The sequence below is a fragment of the Chlorocebus sabaeus genome, chromosome 17 (assembly GCF_047675955.1).
Source record: "Chlorocebus sabaeus isolate Y175 chromosome 17, mChlSab1.0.hap1, whole genome shotgun sequence".
Taxonomy (NCBI): Eukaryota; Metazoa; Chordata; class Mammalia; order Primates; family Cercopithecidae; genus Chlorocebus; species Chlorocebus sabaeus.
In genome coordinates this window covers 35,591,435-35,617,315 of record NC_132920.1, presented here as the reverse complement: position 1 = coordinate 35,617,315, position 25,881 = coordinate 35,591,435, and the positions used below count along the sequence as shown (strand labels likewise).

The following is a 25,881-nucleotide window of genomic DNA, read 5'->3' as shown; positions in this document are numbered from 1 at the left end:
GCGAGGCCTCAGGGTGGGCGGCCGGAGCGCGGCTGGACGGCCCCGCCCCTCCCGGCCAGCACCGCCCCCTGCGCGCCCCGCCCCCTCCTTCCCGCAGCCCCCACCCCCGCCCCGGCTCCTCAACACAAACTTTCCGTCCCGCTCGCTCCCTCCTCCGCGCTCGGCGCCTCCCGCTCCAACCCGGCTCATTCCGCACATTCCGGCCAGCCCCCTCCCCACGACCCCCCTTCCCCGGCCCCCCTCGCGGCTCCCTCGGGCCCGGCGGAGCGGCCCGGCCGGAGCGCCCCCGCGAGCTCGGACCAGGTAAGCCGGGCGGACGCCGGGAGGAGGCCCCGCTCGGGAGAGGTGGTTTGGTTGGTCGGCTGGGCTGGCAGGGGGGGCGACACCCGAGGGGGACTGGGTCCCCGAGCTATTGTCCAGCCGGAGCTGGAGCCCCGGATTGGGGTGCCGGGAAGTTTAGAGGGAAGGGAGAAAATCTCTCCGGGAAGCCCCGCCCCCCGCTCTCCCCACCACCCCCCCCGCGACGGGGACGAGTTGGTCTGGGAAGGTGGGGAAGCCGGGGAGACCGTGTCCCTGTGCCGTCGCCTGTCCCGCCGTCCGCGCTTGGGGGTCGGGGCGGGGATCCGGGGGCCGCACACTGTGGAGGGCCTGCCTGCCACCCGGGATCTCATATCCGGGGCGCCCAGTCCCGGGCCCCACCGCCCTTTGGACTCCCGGCCCGCGCGCTCCCGGAGCCCGCCCGGCCTCAGCTCCACGCAGGCCTCGGGCCCGGCCTCCCCGCGCCCAGGCCGGTTTCTGCGCGCAGTGCCGCGGCTGCGCTGGCTTGTGGAGGGTGTCTAGGAGCAAAGCCGCGCACCCCGGCCGTGTGTCCCCTGAGAGGCAGGGAGGGGCTCACGTTCCCTTCAGTTCTGCCGCCTGCGTCGGGGTGTCGATTCAGAGTTCCAGCCCTGAACGCTGTGAGCTTGGCTCCGAGGGGTCTGGATTTGGGGCCTTTTCTTCCCCACACTTTCTCAGGGCTCTTGTTTAGACTTGAGAAGGTTTGAGGGTGGCTGGTCCCCAGCTTCCTACCCCGGTCCCCTCCATTGTCTGTCATGCCCTTTATTCCTGCCAGGGGAGGGAGGGCTGGGGGCGCCGGTCTGGATCTGTTTTCCAGCCCATCTGGGCCCTGGGGCAGTGTCATTGGGACCCCGTTCTGTCAACTTTACTGGTGAGGGGCCCTGATCCAGGGCTGAGAGATTCTTTCAGTGCAAGAGGGAAGGAGGCCTTGGGGCGGTCTTCTCAAGGGCTGTCTTCTGTGTCTTCCCTCTTTCCAGGTAGGGGCAGAACCAGGTCAGGTCTAGACTTGTTGTCCGGAAGAACAGGGCATAGGGGTAGGGGCTGGACACAGCTCAGAGGGGCTGGTGCCCATGGTGGCTCTGTGTATCCAGTCTCTTGTGGCCTGGTTCTCTGGACACAGGTTCCACAGCAGTGCTGGGGTCACCTGGGGCAAGGAGGGAAGGCTCTCCCAAAAGTTGGAGATTTGGGGGAATTATGTCCCCTCCCTTCTAGACTCCTGTAGCCTCACTTCCCCCAAGAGCCCTCTCCTAGGGGCACTACCTAAAGGATGTGGTTTTATGGTCTTTTGGGTCCCTGCTCACCCAGTGGGCAGGGAGTACACAGATCTTCCAGGACAAGGCTGTCCGGTAAGGGTGACTTCAGGGGCCCTGGATGCCCCCTCCTCAGGGAGAGGGTAGGAGCCAGTATGAGTCCCAAGCTCTTGGGCCTTTCCCCACTCCCCTAGGGAGGGAACCGTCATTAATGCTAATGAGCGCATCTGGGCTGGGGAATGGCTATTAGAATGGTCAGTGCTTGCCAGGACAGAGCAGCGCATTAAGTATACAGGAGCATCACATGGGTCCTGAGCCCTGCTCCCATCCTCACCCTAAGGTTTGTAGACCCTGGCACTTTCTACCAACTGAAGGAATATCAAAACCACATCTCAACAGAGGTGGTCAAGAAATAGGGATCTGGTCCCCTCTGGACCTTTAACCAATTGTGCCATCTTGGCCAGCCCCTTTGGGCCTCAGTTTCCCTGCTTGGAATGAATGACTTCTCAGGTCCCTTTTCTCTGAGCTCCTCCCAGAGTCTGTCTCCCAGTTTGCCTCCCTTCTCCCATGATGGAACCTGAACCTGGTGGGGTCTGGAGAGGTGGGTGGGTGATCCAGTGGCCCAAGGAAGAAGGCAAGGACAAACCAAGGAGTGACTGAGGAGTAGCTCAGCCAGGTGAACAGGGCTGAAAAGGTGGCAGGAAGCAGGTGTCAAGGAACAGGGAGGCTTAGTGGATTGGGGGATCTTGCCTCTGAGGTGGTCAAGCGTTCTGGTAGGGCTGGATGGCACAAAGGGTCTTCAGAGGCCATTTGGGTGGCCCTACCCTCTGCCCCACTCCCAAACACCTCTGGGGGCCCCAGGGCTCAGTGTGGAAATCGCTGGTCCTGCCCTCCTCCCCCTCCCCACTCAGGATGGGGAGAGGAGCCTGGGGGTCTAAATGCTGCAGCTTTCTGTGAAGGAGCTAGGAGGTCGCAGCCTCTTCTTCCCACATGGGGGCTGCAGAAGCTGTGGGATTCCGGGAGTGACCCTGAGGACCTGCCTCTGGATAGAGCTGGGGAGGTCAGCAGATCACACTCAGTACTGTCCCGGTGGCCTTGCCCTGTCTTCCCTCCCCTCCCCTCCTGGTGTTGTGCCCTAGGTTGTCTGCAGAAGGGGCCGCTTCCCTCCAGGGAGAACTCTGCCCTGCCGGAGGGAGGGCTCTGCCTGTCTTCCCCAACCCACAGGAGGTGGAGGTTAGGGCCAGAGAGGTTCATCCCCCTGTACATCCTAAAGCCTCAGCCCTTGGGGTTTCCTAGAGTGCCGATTGTTTCCTGTGCTCCCTGCCAGGCCTGAAAGGGCAGGAAGTGTTAGAGGGAAATGAGACTGCAGCTGTGTGTGGCGCTGGATGTGTGTGAGGGAAGCCGTGAGTGGGACATTTCTGTGTGGGTGAGACTTGCCTTCTGTGGGGCTGGATGTGTGTGGAAGAGAACCCTGGTCAGAGCGGCTTGTGCAGGGCTGGGTGTATGCAGGAGAGAAACTGTGACTTTGTGACATTCGTGTATGTGACAGATATACACATCCATAAGAGAAACTGGTGACTCTTCATGTGTCTGGGCGTGCCGCCACCTGTGTACCTGAGAACCTGCATGGGGGACGTTCTCTGTGTGCCAGGGCATTCTGTGTGTGCCCTGGATGTGCCGCTGAAGGAAGCCGGCTGCCTAACCATCTGTGTGCCTGGAGATTACACTGGGTGTGACTGATGCTCAAGTGACCTGCGTGTGAGGGACACCACGCTTGCATGATGCTGTGTGTATGTGAGCGCGCGGGCGCGTGTGCGTGAGAAGCCGGATGAGTGGTGATCTGTGTGATGTGTTATGCTGTGGTGTGACCACTTGTGACCTGTATGTTGTGATGCAGCATGTGAGATGGCTTCAGGTTTGTCTGTGTGTGACTTACGTGTGACACTACATGCGAGTAAAACAATACGACCAACTCCGTGTCAGTATGATGTGTGTACCAGCAAGGTGGGCCCCATCCGACATGTGCCAAGCATGAATATGGTATGTGGTGTGTGGGTGACACTGAGCACCAGAAAGCGACGCCGTGTGTGAGAGAAACTGTGGGGCGTGACTGATCCTGGCACTGTGGGTGGGTGGTCACTATCTGAACGTGTTTGGGACTCTCGGGTAGTGTGGGTGACACCCCCAGGGCTGTGCCAGGCAGGGCGTGTAGGAGGCTCTGTGGGGTGTGTTTGGGGGCCTATGGTCCCTGACACGTGTGGCATCTATGTGGAAGACCATGAGAAAGACACTGATAAAAACAGAAAGGAGGAATGTAATTAATGCCACTCAATTGTACACTTAGAAATGGCAAAAACGGTAAACTTGATGTTATGTATATTTTATCACAATAAAGATTGTTTAAAAACCCAGCAGGAGAGAGATGCGGGTAACAGTGGATGTGCAGGACAGTGGCTGTGATGCAACTGTGTGTGCGAGCGAGAGGAAGGGCGCAGAGGAAGCCTGTTTGTTTCCCGATGACACCATGACTCTCATGGGGGCACTGACTGAGTGGCTGGTGGGAGCCCAGTGGGCGACCCGGAGTACCAGGAGTCTGGCGTGGTAACTGAGAACTGAGAAACCATGACCCCCCACAGCCTGTCTCCCACTGGATACCTGAGATTCCCGCCCTGGGACCAGGACAAGATGAGGAGACAAGTCAGTCCCAGGGAGGGGGTGAAGGGAGGTCTGGGAACTGGGCCCTTTTCTCTGCAGGGGACTTGAGGGCTGAGTCTCCACCCTCCTACCCCCATACTGCTTCAGGGAGAGGGGGCGTGACGACGGATGAGCTTTGCAGAAGGAGGCCTGGGGAGACTATCCCAACCCCCTCTGCTCCCTGAGAAAGCCCCTTTCCCAAGTAGTGTGGGGAGGAGGGGCAGAGACAGTCTCCATTCCCAAATTGGAAGCACATTAATAAGCGGTGGGGGAGAGTGGAGGGGCCCCCACCTCCCTCCTAGTGGGCTCTGCAAATTGCTTCCTCCTGTAAAAATTGAGACCCTGTTCCAGGGAGGAGGGAATCCCTCCCTAGCCTGGCAGGGTGTGGCTGCTTGGCAGGGTCCCTGCGGGGTCCTTGGGCTGGAGTTGGGGGAGGCAGATACATCCCTACTTGCTCTGCTGCCCCAGAGCATGGCTACTTCTAGGGTGGGAGCTTCTGGCAGCTGGAGAACAGCTGGCCCACTGTCGGGCGGATAGGGGAGGAGGGAGGAAAAGGCAGAGGGGGTGGGAGGCTCCCTTAGCCCTCCTCAGCTGCCCTCCCCATCCTCGACCCCCTGGCTGGTCAGCCCAGCTCAGGTTTGAGGGCACAGATTTGGGAGGAAACTGCTGATTTCACTGATCTTCCCACATTTTGAGTGATGTTCTCACTCCAAGTGAGAAGGCTTTGGGGGCTGGGGTCCCTGCAGGGGTGGACTGCTGGCTGCTAGACCCAGGAAGGTCATAGCTCAGCTCGTCCTCCCAGCAGGGCTGGTGCAGGGGGAGGGGTAAGACAGGAGGTGCCCACCCACCCAGACTGGTTTTTTCTGTGCCTCCTACTGAGGCAGTGGCTCCGGGGCCCCTAAAGGGAGCTACAGGGCTGGGTGGTCTGGAAGCTGCAGGGCCTGCGGGGGTGGGGGGCCAGGGCCTCTGCAGCGGCCCCAGCTTTGGCCTGATCCCTGGAGCTGTCCAGCCAGTTCTTCCGGCAGGTCTTGCCCCAGGGTGGGGGTGGGCAGCAAGGTGCCCCTTATCTTCCCCAGGGCCCCAAAGCCTGCTCACCCAGCCTCCTAGCCCCCATCCCTGCCTCCACCCAGAGGCCTTCTGAGCCTGGAAGGCTGAGGGCCCTGGGAGAGGGGAAGCGGGTGTGGCTGGTCAGGATGAGGGTGAAGGCAGACTGAGTCCCCTGGGGGTCTGCAGCCTGCTGGCAGGTTTGCAGGACAGGTACAACAGGACTTCTCTGCAGGGGCAGATGGGAGGGGTTCTAAGAGGAGGTGGAGGGTGGGAGCCCCTGAGACTGGAGTAGGGGTGTCCTGGACTGTGGCTGGCCCCCAGCCCCCGGCAGTGGCCTCCCTTGTCACTCCCTCCCTCTGTTCGGCCTTGGCCTCTGGGTCTCTGTCCTTGTCCCTGTCTTTCTCTTTCTCCCTGTCCCCTCCTGGCCTGCCCCTCCCTCGATGCCTGTCATATCTGAGTTTCTGGTCTACCCCTCTCTGCTCTGTGTCTCTCTGGGTCTTTGTTGGTTGCCTTGTCTGTGGCCCCTCTTTCCTCTCCCCTCTCCTGCCCTCCTTCACCCCTTCTCCCTCCACCCCCCACCGGCTCTGTCAGTCTGTGGGTCTGATGGTCCAGCACTCCCCTGCCCTGCCTCCGCATCTCTCCTGGGGTCTCTCCCTTCACTCTGCGGGGCTCTGGTCTGTCCCCTGCTGGGCTGGGCTTTCTGTCTCTCACTCACTGGAACTCTCCTGTCTCTGGTCTGTTTTCTCTCTGGGTTTACCTCAGCTTCTCTTTGCCCCAGACTCTCCCCCAGCCTGTCTCCCCTGCTCCTCCTGTCTGTCTCAGGCCCCACCCTGGCCTTGGACTCCCTCCCCTTGACCCTCAGTTGGATCTCCTCCCACTCCTACCCCTCTTCATGGCACAGCGAGGCAGAGCTTCTAGACACCTGACACCTGGGCATCGTCAGCCAGCGGCCCAGGGTCTGCCCTCTCGCCCACAGTCAGCCTTCTCTAGATGTCCCACCCATCCACCAAGCCAGAGTCCCACATTTTCCCCAGCCCAGCCCGCACCTGTCCAGGGAGCCATAGCCTCCTCTCTCAGCCCGGCCTGGGTCCCAGCGGTTAGGGAGTCTAGGGAGAAGAAGGCGGGCACATGCTGGTCTCTAGGAGAACAGAGCAGCCAGTGCTCACGCCTTCTTCAGACTCCCTTCCACTGAGACCCCGGTCCGGCCCCCGGCCCAGGGCAGCTGCCTGCCCATGACTGCCCATGTGTGTGCCTCAGCTTGGGGGTACACATTCTCGCGTGGTTGTCCACCCGAGCACTCGCACAGCCCCTCTGCACAGTGTGCTCCTGTGCATGGATGTGTGTAGGGAGTGCCACTTGCCCCTGTGTTGGTGCCTCTGCCCCTAGGAGCGTTCCTAGAAAGTGAGTCTCACATGCATCTAGGAGCCAGCAGAAGGGAGGGACGGTGGTCCTATTCTCTCCTTGACACGTCCTTTGGGCCGTCCCCCCTCCCCTCCCCCTCACCAGCTGCCAGCGGTCCCAGCCAGGGGCCGCCTGCCCCACCCCCCCAGTCTGTCCCAGCTCCCAAGCCTGCTGCTGTGTTCGCCATATTTGGCCACAGTGCTCCCGCGGGGGGCGGGGCGGGGCTGACATCACCCTCAGAAGGGGGGCCACAGCCTGCTTGAGGGGAGGCGGGCAGGGACTTGGGGGAGGCAGGAAAGTTGCTTTAAAAGTCTGGGGCTGCCTGGGCCGCTGCTGCTTGAGGGAGGCCTCGGGAAGGGGTTAAGAGGGGTCTTAGCTCATTGTAGCCCCTCTTCTCCCTCCTCTCTGACAGCTCTGTGGCAGTGTCAGACTGATACCTATGGACAGGGCCTGCATCCCAGCTATATCAACAGGGGAGTCGCTAGGTGTGCCCACCCAGCTAGCGTACCCCTGTCCCTTCACTTTTATTTTTCTTTTTGTTTTTTTTAATTTAAATTTAATTTTTAAAAATAGAGACAAGGTTTTCACTATGTTGCCCAGGCTGGTCTTGAACTCCTGGCCTCAAGTGATCTTCCCAGAGTTCTGGGATTATAGTCATGAGCCACTACCCCCCACATTTCCTTATTTATTTATTTATTTATTTTTATTTATTTATTTTGTTTACCCCTCACATTTCTATTCTAAGAATTCCCCTCTGATGGAGGAGTGGGGGCTGGGGCTCTCGATCCAGTTTCCTGGGGTGAGGGACAGGCTGGGAATAAGGGCATCTGGCCCCTCTGACGGGTCAGGGGCACAGCTCCTTCTGGCTGCGTACTGGCCATGGGAGAGAGAGTCCTGGTGGCTCTGGAGGCATCACAGAAAGGGCTGTACAGCAGTGCAGGGGTCCTTGAAGTTGCTCCAGCTGCTTGGGCTGAGGGGGATCTCCTGGGCAGACTTAGGGCCGTTGCTATGGCAGGTGAACCTCCTTTCTCTCTCCAGGTGGTGGGGTCTCTCAGCACCCTCCCTATAACCTTCCTGCTTATAAAAACGAAGCCAGCTTACCTGGGTTCAGAACCCAGCCCTAGTACTTACTTGTTGTGTGCCCTAAGGCAAGTTGCTTAACTTCTCTGTTTCTTGGATTCTTCATCTATAAACTAGGAATAATAATAGTATCTGCCCCATAGGGTTATTGTGAAGATTAAATGAGTCAATGTGTGTGAAATCCCAGAACAGTGCCTGGCATATGACAGGTACTGTTATTAGTAGTAATATTAAGTCTAAACTCAATAGTTACAATAATTACAATAACTAGTTGAATAACTGAATAACTAACTGAATAATAGTTTAGAATAACTGAGGGCAGGCGCGGTGGCTCACGCCTGTAATCCCAGCACTTTGGGAGGCCGAGGCTGGTGGATCATGAGGTCAGGAGTTTGAGAGCAGCCTGGCCAACATGGTGAAACCCTGTCTTTACTGAAAATAACAAAAAATTGGCCGGGCTCGGTGGCTCACACCTGTAATCCCAGCACTTTGGGAGGCCGAGGCGGGCGGATCACGAGGTCAGGAGATTGAGACCATCCTGGCTAACACGGTGAAACCCCGTCTCTACTAAAAATACAAAAAGTTAGCTGGGCGTGGTGGCAGGCACCTGTAAGTCCAGCTACTGGGGAGGCTGAGCCAGGAGAATGGTGTGAACCCAGGAGGTGGAGCTTGCAGTGAGCCGAGATCGCGCCACTGCACTCCAGCCTGGGAGACAGCGAGACTCCATCTCAAAAAAAAAAAAAAATTAGCCGGGCATGGTGGCACACGCCTGTAATCCCAGCTACAGGTACGTGGCACCATGCTGAGCGGGGAGGCTGCATGGGAGGCTGAGGCAGGAGAATCGCTTGAACCCAGGAGGTGGAGGTTGCAGTGAGCAGAGATCGCGCCATTGCACTCCAGCCTGGGTGATAGAGCAAGACTCCATCTAAAACAAAAATAAAACATTTTGGCCGGGCGCGGTGGCTCAAGCCTGTAATCCCAGCACTTTGGGAGGCCGAGATGGGCGGAACACGAGGTCAGGAGATCGAGACCATCCTGGCTAACACGGTGAAACCCCGTCTCTACTAAAACAATACAAAAAACTAGCCGGGCAAGGTGGCAAGCGCCTGTAGTCCCAGCTACTCGGGAGGCTGAGGCAGGAGAATGGCGTAAACCCAGGAGGCGGAGCTTGTAGTGAGCAGAGATCCGGCCACTGCACTCCAGCCTGGGTGACAGAGCAAGACTCCGTCTCAAAACAAAACAAAACAAAACAAAACAAAAAATAAAAAATAAAACATTTTAAAAAGAAAAAAAGAATAACCGAATAACTAGCTGACATTCAGGCCCCCCAGGCCCTCCCCACCTCGTTCTACTAGTGACCCCCTCAAGCCTCCCTAAGCAAACAGGTGGCTCTGCAGAGAGAGTCCACCCCTACTCAAGCAGCAGGACCTGGATTTCATCTTCCTCTCCCTGGCTTCTGATGGGGTCCCCCACCTCTCCACCCCTCCCTTTTCCCTGCTGCCCAGAGCTAAGTCCCAGGATCCAGCCATCATGGGCTCTTAGGTTTCCAGGACCCTGAATACATTGGACGTGTGGGTTCTGGGGCTGAAGGGGATTTGGGGTGAGTCTTGGGGTTGTGAGTGATGGGGGGCCTAGTGGAGTGTGGTCCTAACTAATAACTCAGCCTGGTAGGTTCAGGGCGCTCACAGTTTACAGAGCCCTGGCCCACATGGAGGATGGGCCAGGGCGGGGGCGGGCGTGTGGGTGGTTTACGGGTGTGAGTGGTTTACAGGCTGCTGTGGGGCCTGGAGGTGCGGGAACAGGAAGTGGGATAGAGGAGCGGGTGAGATTGAGCCAGGCTGTTGGCCAAGCACCTTCTCAGCTGCTCCCTCTCCAGTTCCCTTTTTGTAATTCCTGGGGCAGTTCCTGCCCCATGTTAGGCCCATTGGCAGAGTTCTGGTTGGTTATCGATTTGGGGAAGGTAAAACGATTCCTTTCCTGGGTCAGGGACCTTCCTTGTCCCCTGAGGGGTCCTTAGCTGGGTTGCATTGATGCTGGGGCAAGAGTGAGGGGTAGAGTTCCCTGACTGGGGATCTGGACACTGGGGAGGAGGAGCTGACAGGGAGAGCTGAGGAAGCACAGCCCTGCCCCTCTGCTCCTCCTCTCTGTGCTCCTTAGCATGCCTTTGGCAGCTGCATGACCTTGTGAGCCTCAATTTTCCTCTCTGGATAATGGGCGTTATTCCCTACTCTTCCTGCTTTAGTGTTTTTTGTTTTTGTTTTTTGAGACAGGGTCTGCTCTGTCACCCAGGCTGGAGTGCAGTGGTGCCATCTCCACTCACTGCAAGCTCTGCCTCTGGAGTTCAAGTGATCTTCATGCCTCAGCCTCCTGAGTAGCTGAGATTACAGGCACGTGCCACCACACCCAGCTAAGTTTTGTATTTTTAGTAGAGATGGGGTTTCACCATGTTGGTCAGTCTGGTCTCGAACACCTGACCTCATGATCCAACCTCCTTGGCCTCCCAAAGTGATGGGATTACAGGCATGTGCCACCGTGTCCAGCCCTGATATATTTTTAGTAGAGACGGGGTTTCACCATGTTGGTCAGGTTGTTCTCCAGCTCCTGACCTTAAAGGATCCGCCCGCCTTGGCCTCCCAAAGTGCTGGGATTACAGGCATGAGACACCGCGCCGGCCTAGTTTTGTGAGGTTTGAATGAATATGAAAATGCCTTTTCCCTACAAAAGTGCTGTGTTGGTGTGAGGCATTGTTGTTGTTACTGATTACGTATTTCTTGAGTGTCATGAGCCGGGCATGTGGCTAGTACTTTGTCATGAGCTCATTTAAGTTTTAACCCTCACAACCTCAAGGAGACCCTTTTCTCATTTTACAGGACTGAGGCCTAGAGAGGTGAAGTAGCGCGTGCATCCCAGGTCACACAGCTCTGAACAAGCTGTGGTTGGTTGTTACCTCCATTCCACCCGGAGCACCTGTTCCTAGGGTGGGCTTGGGGCTGGGGGCGGAGCTCCAGACCCAGCGGTTGGGGGATAGGAGATTGCTGTGATCGAGGAGGACCCTGGCCCCAGCTCCTCTCTGTCTGTCCCCCAGGCTCGGCCGCCCAGCGGGCTCAGGCCCAGAGCCCAGAGCAACCAGCACAATAGCGTCCAACAGCTGGAACGCCAGCAGCAGCCCCGGGGAGGCCCGGGAGGATGGGCCCGAGGGCCTGGACAAGGGGCTGGACAACGATGCGGAGGGCGTGTGGAGCCCGGACATCGAGCAGAGCTTCCAGGAGGCCCTGGCCATCTACCCGCCCTGCGGCCGGCGCAAGATCATCCTGTCCGACGAGGGCAAGATGTACGGTGCGTGCAGCGGGGGCGCGGGCGGGACTGCGGCCCTTCCCCCTGCTCTCTGCCCTCTCACCCAACCGGTTTGGTGACGTCGGAGGCTGCCAGCCGCTGGCCGGGCGAGTCTGGGCGCGCAAGCCTGTGTGTCTGGATCCTCCTCCGCGCTCCTCCTCATAAACAAGCCGGGCTCGCCCCCAATCCAAGGCGCAGCCCACACCTTGGCACCCCCGCCTGCTCCTCCTCTCCTCCCCGCTACCGGCCTGGAGGTTTCGAGGTGACTCAGTGGGCCCAAGAAAGTGGGTCAGCCTAGTCTGCGCCAGTCGAGACCCGGAAGGGGGTCCCTTCCTGGAGGAAGATGTGGAAAGGAGGCCCGGTGACAGTCGCAACGCAGTTCCCTCCAGTGCGGGCTGTGGGAGGTCGCACCGAGACAAAGGCCTGAGTTGGGGCCGTGAGGACGCGTGCCCTTCTCAGTCCCCTTCCCCACTCCTTGTGTTTGCTGGCCCTTCTCTGCGCCATCTTGCCCACTTCCAGAAGGGAGTGTCCCCTCTTGTCCAGCCCTGAGAGGGCTCTCCCAGAGCTGCATTTTTGGGATAACTCGACCCTTCTGGGCCTGGTTCCTGGCCAGCTCCCCTATTCCTCCCTGCAGCCCATGGCTGAGCGAGGCAGGCCCAGCCCTTCCCAGGGCGCGCCTGTGGGAAGGGATCGGGGCTGCTCTGTGTCCCTTGGCCACGCCCCCTTGGCCACAGCCACCCCTGCCCCAGAGCCCCACCTTGGGGGCAGGCAGATGGTCCAGGGTGCCTTCCACAGGGTGAGTGCTGCCTGCCCCCACTGCTGCCTCCCAGGCTGGGGGAGCCCCACAGGGTATTTTTAGACAGGGTGGAGAGAGTGGGGTGGAGAGGGGCTGGTGGGAAGGGAGGAGCAATGGGGCTGGTTCAGTCATTGGAATGGAATTTGGAGAATTTGGCCGTTCTGGGGAGGCCATGGGCCTGGGGGGCAGATAGCCTGGATTTGGGGGTAGAGGTGTACACCTTGACCATGCTGATGTGGGCTCAGCCGTGTGGCCCAGGCATCCCCCTTTCAGGCCCAAGTCCCTGGACACTGGCAACTTCTGGGCCCTCAGAGGGTCTGTGGTACAGAACAGACCCTGCACCCCAAGGCTCACAAGGCTGTCACAGGGTGGAGAGACACTGGGAAGTGGTGACATGGGCGTAAAAGGCACAAGGACTTGGCGACATGCTCAGTGACACATCTCGACAAGGCCGCCAGTGTAGGAGGCACATTGGAGGTGCTCAATGCTGCCTTCCTGTCCTTCCTGGTCTTTCACCACAGAAGGGAAGGGACTTGTCCAGGGTAAAGACAGAGTAAGGGCAGGACATCCACCTGGGGCAGGCTCATTCACACGCCTCCACAAATCCATGCACTAAGAGCGTTGGAGCTGGTGACACAGGCAGGAAGCACTGCTGGGGGCTGGGAGGATGGGCGTGCCTGGCCAGGACTGGCCCTACCCTGCTACTGTCCTGCTGACCTGTGCCACAGCCACCCGGTCTGTCTGCAAGGAAGCCTGTCAGGGTGCCTCGGCCCTCCTTCCTCCTACCTTACAGCTCCTAATGCACCCCTCCCCTGAAGAGCAGCCCCTGTAGGTCCTGGAGGCGGTAGGATGCAGCTGAGACTCCCCAGCCACTTTTGCACGCCCTGCACGTGCAGCTTGGAGTGAAGAGAGTGGTGAACAGAAGAGCAGTGTTTTGGGGAGGGACCTGGAGTGGCTTCCCAGTGGGGTGGGGGTCTCCAGCCTCTGGCTCCACCCTTTGCCCACTCCTCATTTTCTCTCTCACCCCAATCTAGGCCGAAATGAGTTGATTGCACGCTATATTAAACTGAGGACGGGGAAGACTCGGACGAGAAAACAGGTAGAGAGACGGTTTATGCTGGGTCCGCCACCCACACACTCTGTCTCAGCTGCCCCGGTCAACCCCTTGCCCCTACCCTGCCCACCTCCTCGAGGCTGCCCCCGACCTGGCCTGCCACCCTCCTTGCCTCATCACGCTCCCCTTACGCCCTCGATTTTACCTCCTCCCACTCCCGAGCAGCTCCATTCACCCTTCCCTCTTCTCTTGGAGAGATGGCCCCACTGTCCTCTCTGACCACCCACTACCCTGCCCAGGGCCTTTGGTTCAGGGACCACAGATAAGCCCACGGGGCTGCTGTGGCTGCTACATGGTCTCTGCCCTGAGTCACCAGCCAGGGAGCCAGACGGTCAGATGAATGGGTACAGAGCAGGGTGGCGGGGCTGAGAGGGGGTGGGTGCAGGGCACTCTGGGACAAGCAGCCAACCCAGACAAAGCTAGGGGAGTGGGGAGAGAGAGCTGGGAAGGCTCCCTGGAGGAGGTGACACTAGGGATGTATTTTTAAGAAGGAATGGGAGTTAGCCAGGCAGAGAAAAGGGAGAGGACCCTTCCTTCCAGGCTGAGGAAGTTGGATATACAACTAATCATCATGGTAAACCCATACAGAGCTTCCTTTAAGTTAATTCATTTAATCGTCTCAGCAACCTTCTTAGATAGGTACAGTAATTATCTCTTTTTTACGATGAGGAAACTGATGCATAGGGAAGTTAAGTAATTTCCTCAAGCCCCCCAGGCAGGAAAGAGCCATGCCTGTGGGCAGCATGATGTGGCAGAGGGAGGGTGGGGACTGCTGGCGTAGGGGACACAGCAGGAGACATGGAGGACAGGGCGTAGGGGACACTCAGCAGGAGACATGGAGGACAGGTTCCCCAAGGGGCAGCGGTGGGCCACAGGAGGGTATGGAGCAGGGAGTGGCAGGTGGCAGCTGTTGAGGAAGGCCCTCAAGCAGCCGGGACAATGGATTAGAGAGGGCTGGGTGGAGACAGGGAGGCTGGCTACTGGGGGCATAAGCAAAGGCCTAGATCAACAGTGCCAGGGCCTGGGACAAGGGTAGTAGTGATGGGAACGGAGAAAAATGATGATGTAAGAGACAATTAGTGGCTTCTGGTCCAGGGAAGGTGGCAGTGTGGTGACAGAAATCTGAAGGGGAGTGGATGGGAGTGATGGCCCCACCACCTGGGAGAGAGGCCAGGCTGGAGGCAGGACCTGGAGGAATGGAGGCCAGTGCTTCCCTTACGCTCCCAGCCTCCTGTCCCGCTGGGATTTGGACCCACAGATCCCCATGGTGCATATGACAAGTCTGGCCTGTTCCACCTCCTTCTCAAAGGAAGGTTCTGAGCCTCCCCACCCAGTGTAGGGGCAGCAAAGATCCCCCATTCATTCAAGCATTTATGAACCACCCTCCCTGAGTCTAGCTCATGCAGCACCAAATGTATTCACTTAGCTAGTGATTGACCTACTGCTATGTTCTAGGCACCAGGGATACCACATGGAAGCGTGCACACAGGGCCCTGTTCCCTGGAGCCCTTGGGTTCAAATACTAGTTCTACCTGGGGTTGGGCAGTAGTTGGCCTCCCACCCTTGTGTCCTCAGCCTTTGAGTTAGTTAACATGTGAAGACTCTTAGAATAGCATAAGCACTGCAGAAGAATTTGCTGCTGCTATTATTATTATTCCAGTCATTATAAACAGAAAGCTGTTCTGAGCTCAGAAGCGAACTCTCAGCAGGTCCTCCTCTACTCAGAAGAGGTATTCATAGGAACCTGTTAGTCAGAGTGGGAAGGGGCCAAGGGTCATTAAACTAGGTCACTGGTTTGCTTTTTTTTTAAGTTTTTTAAATTACTGTAGAGATGGGGGTCTCGCTATGTTGGCCATGTTATTCTTGAACTCTTGGCCTCAAGCAGTCCTCCCGCCTCAGTCTCCCAAAGTGCTAGGATTACAGGCATGAGCCATTGCATCCAGCCACGCTGGGTCACTGTGAACTGAGGCCAGGGTGGACTGCAGAGGTGGGCACATCCCAGCCCCTGAATTCAGGGTCCACCATCACACCTGCTCCTGCCCAGCATCCTGAGAGGGCTGCCCAGAAAAGAGCTTTTACAAACCAGCTATTGACAAGCTCGGAATTTTAGAAACCACTGCCTTCATCGTAAGGGCATAAGGTACAAGGATGAAACTCCCCCTATCTTTACTCGTTCTTAGAACTCTGGGCTTAGCCGGGCGCGGTGGCTCACGCCTGTAATCCCAACACTTTGGGAGGCTGAGGCGGGCGGATCACAAGGTCAGGAGATCGAGACCACAGTGAAACCCCGTCTCTACTAAAAAATACAAAAAGAATTAGCCGGGCGCGGTGGCGGGCGCCTGTAGTCCCAGCTACTCAGGAGGCTGAGGCAGGAGAATGGCGTGAACCCGGGAGGCGGAGTTTGCAGTGAGCCAAGATCGCGCCACTGCACTCCAGCCTGGGCGACAGCGTGAGACTCTGTCTCAAAAAAAAAAAAAAAAAAAAAAAGAACTCTGGGCTTTTAGATCCCAGTGAAAGGGGACCCATCCTCTGGTTGTGAGAACAAGGCCTGTCTTGATGTGTTAAAAAGAGTAACCACTGACAAGGTTTTTTTTGGTCCTTTTAAAATTTACTTTTGACCTGTAATCCCAGGACTTTGGGAGGCCGAGGCGGGTAGATCACTTAGGTTAGGAGTTTGAGACCAGCCTGGCCAACATGGTGGAACCCCGTCTCTACTAAAAAATACAAAAATTAGCCAGGCGTGGTGGTGCGCACCTGTAATCCCAGCTACTCGGGAGGCTAAGGCAGGAGAATCACTTGAACCCAGGAAGCAGAGATTGCAGTGAGCCGAGATCACGCCATTGTACTCCAGCCTGGGTGACAGAGTGAGACTCCATCTCAAAAAAAAAAAAAAAAGAAAAAAAAAAATTACTTTTGGCAAAGAAATGCAGTTTTAGGTTTTTACACATACATACATGCAGCAATTTGTAGCAAGCACAGTGCCTCCATATGGACAAAAGAGCTAAATATTAAGTTAGAATGAAGCTCTGTGTGACTTTCAGCTGTTACAGAGTCAACCATGTGGAGGTAGTCTTCTGAGCTAAGGGTCCAAGCGAGTCCTGGTAGCGTAGCTTGGTGGTGAGTGGAGTCAGAGTGGGCTCTGGAGTCAGACTGCCTGGGTTTGAATCCTGGCTGTGGCAGTCAGCTGTGTGACGGCTTAACCTTTCCAGGCTTTAGTTTTATCATCCGTAAGTCAGGGATATTAGTACCTATGTTTTTGTGTTGCTGTAAAGATCAAGGGGTCGGTATGTGTAAATGCAGAGGACGACAGTATCTGTGCTCAGTAAATGTCAGTTACTGTCACAGCATGAAGTGGTCAGTAATTTTGCTGGACAGGAGTCTGATTCCTGGGCTCAGTGAGGCAGTGTGAGGAGCACCCACCCAGGTCCTAACCAGGTGGCATCACGTACATACTCACTGTCAGGCTGTGATTAAAGAGAAAAAAGAGCTTTCTTTGTAAGAATAAAAACAACTTGCCAAGAAAGCCACTTGCCAATGCTGAAAGCATGAAGCGGCATCAAGGATCTGTGTGTTTCCTGGGGAAAACAGTGACATTTGGGTTCTCTGTGCCTCTGGGTCAGATCTTTGACAAGGTCAAGGATCTGTTGTGTCAGCTGGGCACACAGCACAGGGCGCACACATCCAGACTCTGATTAGCTCAAGTTGCCAGTGGAGGCTTCAAGGAGGAGATTGCTAGAGAAGAAGTGCAATTAAGAACACCTATGGAGTACATATATACACACTAGCGTATATTAGCCCAAGCAAAGAGAAGGTGTATTAGGGGAAAAAGTTACGGGAGCAAAGCAGAAGGGCCAGGCCTGGTTTCATAGGCTGGGGCTGTGATTGGGGTTGACAGGAGGACTCAGGCAGTGGTACCAGGGAAATCCCTGGTAGAGGATGTGGCCTTGGTGTATAAGCTAATGACCAACAGGAGCACCATGGCCATTGCTAGCACCTGTGGTGCCAATTGGAAAAAGGTGGTCTCCTCTGAGGACACCAGTGAGAAAAAGTCACCCTTTTTGGGGGGAGGACAGGGTTAGGCACAGCCTTGTACAGTGACACATAGCTTGGGCAGCAGAACTTGGGCTAGATTTCAACCCTCACTGGTGCCCTTTGGGCCAGTGAACAACCTGTGCAACTGTACATGGTGGCCCTGGAGGCTACTGTGGCTCTTGATCATGATAAGCCAAGAAGAGAACAGATTTGGCAGTGTCAAGAGGTGTCTGAACCGGGCACAATGGCACATGCCTATAATCATAGCTACTCGGGAGGCTATGGTGGGAGGATCGCTTGAGCCCAGGAGTTTGAGATCAGCCCAGGCAACATAAACCCTGTCTCAAAAAGAAAAAAGTTCCCCCCATTTACATGTAGTCCCCTAGAGATGAGGGGACTGGGATGCTCCTTGCCCGTGGCCACCCCATGGCTGTGCCTCCTCACTGTCTGTGTTTTCCTCTCTGGCGGGGCGCGGGGCGGCCCCTAGGTGTCCAGCCACATACAGGTTCTAGCTCGGAAGAAGGTGCGGGAGTACCAGGTTGGCATCAAGGTACGTTGGGTGCCTGGCGGGGGCCTTCAGCCCTCCTAGGCCCCTCACCCACGGCGCTATCTCTGCATAGCTCAGGCCTTTCCTTGGCCAGCTCTCCAGCCCCACTGTGCCTTTTTTCTGGCTGAAGTTCTGTTCCTGCCTGTCCTTCCGCTCTTTCTGTTCTTTTTCTCTTTTTTTCTTTCTTTCTCTCTCTACAGGTCTCTAGCCACTTGCAGGTTCTAGCCAGGCGGAAATCTCGGGAGATTCAGTCCAAGCTGAAGGTATGGGGCCCCTCTGCCACCCAGCCTGGCCTGCCCAGCACCCTCCTGGGTGCAGGCCTGTCGCTGCTCTGTGGCTCCAGCCTGGGGCAGGCAAGGGGCTGAGAAGCTGTGAGGGGGTCCAGAAAGAAACACAAGTGGCAGCAGGAAGCCCAAGGGTCCTGTCATTGAGGGAGAGGGAGACCATCTGGGGGCCACTAAGGCCCACCCCTCCTCTTCTCTGTTTTTCTTTTTCTCCTTCCTCCTGACTGCTGCTTACTAACTGCATGGGGACTTCTGTGGGCAGGGAGGAGGCCCCGGGGGTACTGGCCAGCAGGGCTATCGAGGTGGGCATGGCAGTTCCTTGCAGATCTGGCTGTCCTGCAACTGCGGATCTCAGAGTCTGGGGTTCATGACTGAGGCCCTTCTCAGGTCCTCATGCTGGCCGTGTGCTCTTCTCCCTGCCCACAGCAGTGCAGCAGAGGGGGCCTCTTACCTCCAGGCCCCCGTGCCCAGAGCCTAGTTCTAGAACATATGGACAGACCCAGAGGGTGCCAGCTTGTTTTCCCTCACTCTGCCCTTTCCAGCGCTTGACCCAGCTGGCAGGCACTCCCTCTGGGGGGACAGGGAGGGTCTACTGAGCTTCCTTGGGCTCCTCGGAAGCTAAAACCCATGGGCACTGGGTGGAGGTCGGCGCAAAGACGTCCCTCACCCCACAGCCCTGATGCTGCACATGTCCTCTAATCCGTCTTCCCTCTCTCCCTCGCAGGCCATGAACCTGGTAAGTAGCACGGCCCTCCCCAGTGGGAGCGGGGAAAGGGTCTTAACACCTAATACAGGATTTTCACATGACAGATTATGAAACCAGCTTAATAGGTGTGCAAGCCTCATTTTTAAAAAACGAAATGGCCGGGCGTGGTGGCTCATGCCTGTAATCCCAGCACTTTGGGAGGCCGAGGTGAGTGGATCACAAAGTCAGGAGATCAAGACCAATCTGACCAACATGGTGAAACCCCGTCTCTACTAAAAATACAAAAATTAGCCGGGCATGGTAACGAGTGCCTGTAATCCCAGCTACTCTGGAGGCTGAAACAAGAGAATTGCTTGAACCTGGGAGGTGGAGGTTGCAGTGGGCCGAGGTTGCGCCACTGCACTCCAGCCTGGGTGACAAAGCAAGAGTCCATTTCAAAAAAAACAAAAAAACGAAATACAGTGGTTCTCAAAAAACCTTAGAGTGCATCAGAATTACCTGGAGGCTTGTTACAACAAATTCCTGGGCCTCACCTCAGAGTTTCTGATTCAGTGGGTCTGGGCAGGGGCCTGAAAATGTACATTTCTGGTTGGGCATAGTGGCTCATGCCCGTAATCCCAGCACTTTGGGAGGCCAAGGTGGGACAATCCATCGAGCCCAGGAATTTGGACCAGCCTGGGCAATGTAGCAAGACCGCATCTCTACAAATAAAAATTTTAAAAAATAAAAATGTCAGCCAGGCACGGTGGGTCATGCCTGTAATCCCAACACTTTGGGAGGCAGAGGCAGGCGGATCACCTAAGGTCAGGAGTTCGAGACCAGCCTGACCAACATAGAGAAACCCCCGTCTCTACTAAAAATACAAAATTAGCCAGATGTGGTGGTGCATGCCTGTAATCCCAGCTACTCGGGAGGCTGAGGCAGGAGAATCGCTTGAACCCGGGAGGTGGAGGTTGTGGTGAGCTGGGATTGTGCCATTGCACTCTAGCCTGGGCAACAAGAGTGAAACTCCGTCTCAAAAAACATAAATAAATAAAAAATTAAAATGTACATTTCTAACACGCTTCCAGGTGATGCTGGTGTGTTAGTCCAGGGACCATACTTTGAGAACCACTGATGAAACAGAATAGAAAATAGGAGAGTAGCCGGGCACGGTTGCTCACGCCTGTAATCCCAGCACGTTGGGAGGCTGAGATGGGTGGATCACAAGGTTAGGAAATCGAGACCATCCTGGCTAACACAGTGAAACCCTGTCTCTACTAAAAATACAAAAAAAATTAGCCAGGCGTGGTGGTGGGTGCCTGTAGTCCCAGCTACTTGGGAGGCTGAGGCAGGAGAATGGCGTGAACCCGGGAGGTAGAGTTTGCAGTGAACCGAGATCACGCCACTGCACTCCAGCCTGGGCGACAGAGCCGAGACTCCGTCTCAAAAAAAAAAAAAAAAAAGAAAGAAAGAAAATAGGAGAGTACATGACATACAGTAAGAGGAAATATCTTGATATATATTGGCCTTTGAAATAAAAATAATTTCTTACTGTGGTTGTGGTCAGCGGTGATGGGCACTTGGGGACCTGAGGCCAGAAAGGTGCAGAGACTCTCCCAAGATCACACAGCAGAGCTGGGGCTGGAATCCAGGCCTGGATCTTTGGGAACACCTGCCATCCTAGTGCTTTGGATTCTGCCAGGGTTATGGGAGGGACCCTAAAGCAAATCTGGGCCTCATCCAGCCTGGCCCTGGCTTCATGCAGTCCCTTCTCCCCAGGACCAGGTCTCCAAGGACAAAGCCCTTCAGAGCATGGCGTCCATGTCCTCTGCCCAGATCGTCTCTGCCAGCGTCCTGCAGAACAAGTTCAGCCCACCCTCCCCTCTGCCCCAGGCCGTCTTCTCCACTTCCTCGCGGGTACATGGGTCCCAGGAGGTGGGCTGGTGTGGGGGTGTGCCATAAAGGATGAGCTTTAGTGGGGTTCATGGATGCTGAGGGGCCCCTGGGCCTTGTCTCATCCCTGCAGTTCTGGAGCAGCCCCCCTCTCCTGGGACAGCAGCCTGGACCCTCTCAGGAGTGAGTACTGTGGCTCATCGTCCTATGCCGTCTTCTGGCATCCGCACAGGGCTTCCCTCCCATTTGGGCTCCGGCAACAGCTGAGCAAAGTATTAATTCAAAAATAGAGGGATGACAGGGATGCAGGCTGGGTGGTGGCTCACACCTGTAATCAGTCCTAGCACTTTGGGAGGCCGGGGTGGGAGGATTGCTTGAGGCCAGGAGTTCAAAATCAGCCTGGGCAACATGGCAAGACCTGCTCTCTCAAAAAAAAAAAAAAAAAGAAAAAAATTAGCTGGGTGAGGTGCGTGCCTGTAGTCCTAGCTACTTGGGAGGCCGAGGCAGGCTAGGATTGCTTGAGCTCAGGAGTTCCAGAGTTCCAGGCTGTAGTGAGCCTTGATTGCACCATTGCGACTCCAGCCTGAGCAACAGGGGGAGACCCTGTCTCTGAAAAAAAAAAAAAGCTGGAGAGCGGCAACAGGAGAGCGGATGCTCTGGCTGTTTACCTGTGCGTTCTCTCATCAGCATGCATCCACTTGTCATCTGTCCCTTTGTTTACTTTTCACTCAGTTTCTGAGGCAGTCTCTCAGTTAACCAGTCAGGTGGTCAAGTGTGCTGGTTCTTCAACTCTAAAACAACTTTCATCAAAAGACCCTCAGCTTAAGGAGCTTAAGGAGCAGCTTTTCAGGGTGGGGCGTGGGGAGGGTTGAAATCCTACATTAAATGCGCAGATCAGCTGGGAGACGCAGCAGGATTTCACAAAAGCTAAAATGTGAAGAAAACCAAAAGCTTGCGAGTTAGCTTTTCAGCATGCGTTTCTGGGCCTCAGCAGAAGGGCTGGGTGGCTTGCTCCTGGGGTCTTAGAAGAGGGGCTGGGCCAGGTGGAAGGTGGGGAAGAGGGAGCCCTCTCACCAGACTATGCTTTTGTCTGCAGCATCAAGCCCTTTGCACAGCCAGCCTACCCCATCCAGCCGCCCCTGCCACCGACGCTCAGCAGTAAGTTCCCCACACGAGGTGCTCTCCCTTGGCACTTGCACCTCCGCTCAGGAGAGCTGGGGTCCAACTGCGTGTGTTTGCTTTGGGAGGGAGGGGGTTGTGACATCTATAGGAGACTGAGACGGGCCAGGAATAGCCCCTTTACCTTGTACAATGTTGTTCGAGATCTCTGGTACAAAACCATAGCCAAGCTGGGCGTGGTGGCTCACGCCTGTAATCCTAGCACTTTGGGAGGCTGAGGCAGGTGGATCACCTGAGGCCAGGAGTTCAAGACCAGCCTGACCAACATGGTGAAACCCTGTCTCTACTAAATACAAAAATTAGCTGGGTGTGGTGGCGCATGGCTGTAGTCCCAGCTACTTGGGAGGCTGAGGCAGGAGAATCACTTGAACCCAGGGAGTGGAGGTTGCAGTGAGCCAAGATTGTGCCATTGCACTCCAGCCTGGGCAACAAGAGTGAAACTGCATCTCAGAAAAACAAAAAACCATAGCCGGCACACAGCTACAAGCACACACCACCAAAACCTACATTTATACACATCTCTGTGGGTAGGAAACTCCCAATAAGGAAATGCACCGAAATCTTAACAAGGCTTTCTCTCTCTAGATGGTGGGATTCTGGGTAATTGTTCTTTCCCTTTTTTACTTCTCTGTGTTTTCTGTTTAAACACACATTAATAGTCACACAAGGAAATGTTTTTGGTGTATACTACTAGGGCCACCACATATGGTTGTGCAGGTTGTACACTGTACAAGGACACCTAGTAGGGGAGTCAAAATCCAACCCATGTTCCTTGCCAAAAGGGGCACCTTTGCAGGCTGGGGGCAGCTTTGTCAGTAAGCACCTACATGCGTCCATGCAGATGAGAATCTGTCTTGCCCTCCCAGGTTATGAGCCCCTGGCCCCGCTCCCCTCAGCTGCTGCCTCTGTGCCTGTGTGGCAGGACCGTACCATTGCCTCGTCCCGGCTGCGGCTCCTTGAGTATTCAGCCTTCATGGAGGTGCAGCGAGACCCTGACACGGTAATGTGTTTGGGGGTGAGAGTGAGCCTTTGCACAATTGTGGAGAGGCCAGCCAGGTGATCCAGGACTGCAACTCAGGAGGCTGGGATTGGGGGTCTGGCCTGTTCAGGAAGCTCCAGGCAGTTCTGTACCTGTGCAGTGCTCCCTTCCCCGCCTCCGGGCCTGCAAGCCTGAATACTCTCCTGACCCTGTCTGGGCCCTCCCCACAGTACAGCAAACACCTGTTTGTGCACATCGGCCAGACGAACCCCGCCTTCTCAGACCCACCCTTGGAGGCAGTAGACGTGCGCCAGATCTATGACAAATTCCCCGAGAAAAAGGGGGGACTGAAGGAGCTCTATGAGAAGGGGCCCCCTAATGCCTTCTTCCTTGTCAAGTTCTGGGTGAGTCCCCCTGGCCCTCTCTGCTCCAAGCCACCCTTTCCTACCACAGAGGTGCAACATCCAGGCCCACTGCATTGACCTCTGACCCCGCTCCATCTCCTCGTGGCTTGTGGGCAGAGTGCCAGTGATGGATCTTTGGGCAGGACTCTGATGTGGTGTGGCGGGAATACTTCTGGTCTCTGCCAGCACCTAACACCCCCGACCCCTATGCCCAGGCCGACCTCAACAGCACCATCCAGGAGGGCCCAGGAGCCTTCTATGGGGTCAGCTCTCAGTACAGCTCTGCTGATAGTATGACCATCAGCGTCTCCACCAAGGTGTGCTCCTTTGGCAAACAGGTGGTAGAGAAGGTGGAGGTGAGTGTGGGCTCTGGGTGGCTTGGTGGGGCTGGGAGCAGGCAGGCTGAGTGACGCCTTCTCCATGTTCTCTGCAGACTGAGTATGCCAGGCTGGAGAACGGGCGCTTTGTGTACCGTATCCACCGCTCGCCCATGTGCGAGTACATGATCAACTTCATTCACAAGCTGAAGCACCTGCCTGAGAAGTACATGATGAACAGCGTGCTGGAGAACTTCACCATCCTGCAGGTATGGGGGCAGCAGGGTTGTGGGGAGTCCCACAGGCCAGGGCCTCCAAGTTAGGTAGCCAGACACATCGCTGGGATGAGAGGCACAGATCCGGAAAGGGGAATGGTCTGCTGAGCCCCCTGCCCCATGGCCCTGTTCTCCCTGACCTCCTGAATCTCTTACCTGCTCGCCCCCCAGGTGGTCACGAGCCGGGACTCCCAGGAGACCCTGCTTGTCATTGCTTTTGTCTTCGAAGTCTCCACCAGCGAGCACGGGGCCCAGCACCATGTCTACAAGCTCGTCAAAGACTAGGGTGCCCTCTGCGCCTCCATAAGGATGCAGGGTGAGCATCTCCTCTCCACACCTGCCTGGCACCCCTGGGGGGGTCCAGGATTGAGGATTCATCTACCTGCCAGGCCTCAGGCCCAGGACCAGGAGGCCTCCCCACCTACCCCAGCACATACACTCCCTGCCACTGTTCTGCGCTTTAACTGTGGGAGAAGAGAGGAGAGGAGGGCTCAGCGGTGGGGCAGCCTGTCTGGGGCGCTGGCCCACCATCACCCCGCTCTGCCAAGCCTCGCGTGACCTCAGAGAGGTGGGGATAGGGGACACCTTCAGCCTCCGGCATGTGTGGCCACTGCCCCCTCACCCCCCGTTGGGGAAGCGTGATGGGCAGGTGAGGGCAGGATGGAGACCAAGGGAATCAGTGAGTGGAGGCCCTGGGAAAGGAGAGTGTCCGGTCAGGGTTGGGCTGAGGACAGAGGGGACCATACATCTTTGCCCCTCTGTGTCCCAGGCCTGGTGCCCAGACTCCTTGCATGGCTTATGCAGTCCTCAGACTCTAAACAGCAAGTGTGGGTCTCTGGGTTTCAGATGAAGTGCCCAGGCTCCAGGAAGTTGAGGGACCCACAGGAGAGGTGGGCAGAGCTGGAGTTCTCATCCAGGGCTGCTTGTCCCCAGAGCCCAGGTTTACACTACCTCCCTGGGGCGGGGGCTGGCCGCAGGGTAGGGGAGAGGCTCTGCAGTGTGAGGGGTGGAGCCTCATTGAGGGCAGCTGGGTTAGGGGAGCACCTGTTTCAGACTGGGCATGAAGAGGGGAGCACAGTAGCTACTAGACCCCATTGGTATCCCACAAGCCAGCCAGGGGCCCCAGGAAGATGGGGCATCCCCCAGCACCCTCCAGATTGAGGGCAAGGTAGAGGAAGGAGTCCCAGCCTCTGGGCAGAACAGAGGCCCAGAGGGAGGGGCTAGCAGAAGGCTTTTGGGTTTTCTCTTGCCTGAGGCTTGGATCTGACAAACCCTTTGTGGGCACTGCTCCCTTAGATTCTTCCCCACCTCAGTCTACCTGCCTAGAGTAGCAGCGCCCAGACCCAGTTCTGGGACTGAAGGTTAACCCTTCACCTGCTGCCCCTTCTCAACACCCAGGCCCCCAGAGCCAGCAGGGCCTGTCCAGCAGCCACCTGTGGGTATTTATGAGTTTCATATGAAGTACTGTGCCCTTCCCTTCCTCATCCCGACCCTGCCCGAGCTTCCTGAAGGTCCTCACCGTTTGCATATCGCTCAGGCCACCTCCAAACCCCACCTAGGTTTTATAATGTATATTATATATTTTTTGTGTGTATTTTTAAAATCCAGCTGTGATGGGTTGTATCATAAATGCAGCTTGGGGCTGGGGCAGGGGCCATCAAGGCCCAGCTCCTGCTCAAAAAAAAAAAAAAAAAAAAAAAAAATTAAAAGTTATTTGTTTGTGGGTCACTCAAGTAACCACTTAATATGCCAGACCCTGGGATTGCAACAGCTTCAGTTGAGGGCTCCTCCCAGGTCCTGGTATATCATCACCCCCAACCCCTGCAATGCCATCTCCTGGGGGGCCCCAAGCCCTACCCACACTCAACATTTCCCTCACTCCCTCCTGCTTCCAGCTGAGCACTTGTATGTGCTGGCCTGAGGTCACCTGAGGGAAGTGATTTGCTCAAGGTTGCACACTGACGGAGATGGAAGCTCCAGGGCCCCCTGCTAAGCCAGCACAACACAGACCAAAGCCTGGGGGTTAGCAGTTGACCCTAAGTGACTCAGGGAGGGTAGGCGCTCTCCCCAGGTGACAGCTGCTGACCTACCGTGTCTGCCTGGAAAGCCCTGCTGTCCTGAGCCACCTGTCCTCAGTAGGGACAGACCAGAGTCCTTAGCGGGCTGGGGCAGAGACAGTCCAAGACTTTCAGCGGCCAGGCACAGTGGCTCACACCTGTAATCCCAGCACTT

General features: G+C 56.4%; 1 protein-coding gene across 1 annotated transcript; it reads left to right on the top strand.

Moving 5' to 3' along the window:
- Positions 1-121: 121 nt before the first annotated feature.
- On the top strand, positions 122-25,317 carry TEAD3 (TEA domain transcription factor 3). Its single transcript, XM_007972833.3, has 13 exons — positions 122-303; positions 10,894-11,144; positions 12,972-13,036; positions 17,571-17,633; positions 18,639-18,650; positions 20,382-20,519; positions 20,629-20,678; positions 21,592-21,653; positions 22,541-22,674; positions 22,884-23,057; positions 23,273-23,413; positions 23,491-23,643; positions 23,821-25,317. The coding sequence occupies exons 2-13, from the start codon at positions 11,138-11,140 to the stop codon at positions 23,932-23,934; spliced, it is 1,113 nt and encodes a 370-aa protein (XP_007971024.1). The 5' UTR covers positions 122-303; positions 10,894-11,137; the 3' UTR covers positions 23,935-25,317.
- The last annotated feature ends 564 nt before the right edge of the window (positions 25,318-25,881 follow it).